Source organism: Protobothrops mucrosquamatus, unplaced genomic scaffold (assembly GCF_001527695.2).
Source record: "Protobothrops mucrosquamatus isolate PMUCROS unplaced genomic scaffold, P.Mucros_1.0 scaffold3564, whole genome shotgun sequence".
Classification (NCBI taxonomy): domain Eukaryota; kingdom Metazoa; phylum Chordata; class Lepidosauria; order Squamata; family Viperidae; genus Protobothrops; species Protobothrops mucrosquamatus.
Genome location: NW_015389530.1, coordinates 1 through 2189, shown reverse-complemented (window position 1 = coordinate 2189; position 2189 = coordinate 1). Strand labels below are relative to the sequence as shown.

General features: G+C 40.6%; 1 protein-coding gene across 1 annotated transcript in view; it reads left to right on the top strand.

Moving 5' to 3' along the window:
- Nucleotides 1-2179, top strand: part of LOC107297844 (cullin-associated NEDD8-dissociated protein 1-like) — a gene marked incomplete at its 3' end in the record, with an annotated part of 19621 nt that extends 17442 nt beyond the window's left edge. The window contains exons 8-9 of the mRNA XM_015827205.1: nucleotides 503-795; nucleotides 2074-2179. Of these exons, the coding sequence (XP_015682691.1) occupies nucleotides 503-795; nucleotides 2074-2179 (399 nt within the window). The remainder of the gene's footprint in view (nucleotides 1-502; nucleotides 796-2073) is intronic.
- Nucleotides 2180-2189: the final 10 nt, after the last annotated feature.

The following is a 2189-nucleotide window of genomic DNA, read 5'->3' as shown; positions in this document are numbered from 1 at the left end:
AAAAAACCCCCCACCCCCCCACTTCCCAGAGCTGTTCACAGGGTTACAAATATATTAATCATAATCTAAATAACATTATCCAACTAATTATGTAACCAAATCTATAACACACTTTAACTCCCTTTTAAAATAAATTAAAATAATTTAAAATTAAACACAATAATAAACAAATAATCAACTTAATTATTAAGAAGTACCTATCTTGAGTTTGTTTTTGCTTTCGATAGTTATTTACTGGGATGTGAGTTCATTTAATGCTGTCTGGAGTCCTCCATAATCTGGGCAAGTTATGAATTCATAGATCATATTAATATGGCTTTACATCGTACTCAAAGCTCTAGAGGTGAACTGCATGAGGTACATGGTAGTTTATGTGAGAATTTGACCACACAGTCAACTTGTAAAATAGCCCCTGCTGAGTTTTCTTTTGAAACAACAAAAAAATGAATTCTATCTACAAGATCTGTCCAGAACAGCTCTCTTTTCCTTCCTTCCTCCTCAGAAAGTGATGATGAGTATAGTGATGATGATGACATCAGCTGGAAAGTTCGTCGGTCTGCTGCAAAGTGCCTTGAGGCCATTGTCAGCACCAGACATGACCTTCTGCAGGATTTCTACAAAACACTCTCTCCCGCCTTAATAAACAGATTCAAGGAAAGGGAAGAGAATGTTAAGGCTGACATCTTCTCAGCGTATATATCTTTACTGAAGCAAACTCTGCCCATTCAGAGTTGGCTGCAAGCTTCAGATGAAGCAGGCAAAGAGGACATACCTCTTACCATGCTTCAGAACCAGGTGAGCTGACCTTAACCACATGTCACATGTTTGGCATGATACCCGGATGCAACTGCTGTTTCAAAACGTCGTTTCAGCTGTTCAGAACTGAGCTATCTGTGGGATGCCTTTCATGAGGCCTTGTGAGGTTTTTATCATTTTAACTCTTCTTTGACGGACTCAATATTATGCAGCTACTTGAAAAGGTTACTGCCTCTTGTCCTATTTGGTATTCTGAAGGATAAACATAGTTTTAGACTTTCTGTGGAATTGATTTTCTGGTCTGGTCCACCTAGTAAAGTTGACAGCAGCAGCCTAGCAGATATCAGTGGCAATATTTGTAGGCCTTGTTGCCTGTCCAGAGTTATTGTTGCTTATTTGTTGTGACTTTTACAGTGGTACTCTTGCTGAAAGACTTTCTGTACCAGTTCTAAATATGTAGCCATCCAACAACATTAGGAAGGATGTAAGCTTATGTAAATAAGCTCAGCTATATAGTAGTGATCTGCTCAGTGATTTGACCACTCTGTCCTGATTTTGGAGAGCACGGTGACTTGTTTGCCCATTAAAAATAATGATTGCTTAAGTCAGTGATGGCGAACCTTTTAGAGACTGAGTGCCCAAACTGCAACCGAAAACCCACTTATGTATCGTCGGGTGCCGGGTGGATGTGGTCAATTGGGTGGGTGTGGCCCATATGGTGGGCGTGGCTGCGGTGGTAACGGCAGACTGGGTGGGACTAAAATTTCAATCAATCAATTCCAACTTTGCAAGATCTTTTTTTCCCCGCGAGAAGTTAAAATTGATTGATTGATTGAACCTTTTTTTTTTTTGCACACGGCGGCAGAGGCCTAAAGCGAAAAGGTTTTATAAAATCCAGCTGAAGGCCTAGGACTGGGGCGACGGCGCGCGTGCCCACAGAGAGGGCTCTGCGTGCCACCTGTGGCACCCGTGCCATAGGTTCGCCACCACGGGCTTAAGTAAACGTTCAACTAATTGTTAGAAATAACTATAGAGATCACTGGAGTTGAGGTGGAGGTGGGGCAATATATTTAAATAAATAAAATAATGGGCTATTGAAGATTATATTTTTGCCTAAAGGGAAAAATATAGTGATTATTTCTCCACTTTAAATAAAACTTCGTGATTTTGTGTACCCATAATTCTTCATTTACAACCGAAAGCATTGTCCACATGGATCAAGTTTCCTTTTTGTACCAGGTAATTAATACTCGCTGGGATTTTGAGTTCTTTTGGCTTTGAATCAGATTACTGATGAGCTCCTTTCTAATCGTATAGGTTCCAAATATTATCAAAGCTTTGCACAAGCAACTTAAAGAGAAGAGCGTCAGGTCAAGACAAGGATGCTTCACTCTTCTGACGGAGCTGGCGAATGTCCTCCCCGGTTGCCTTGC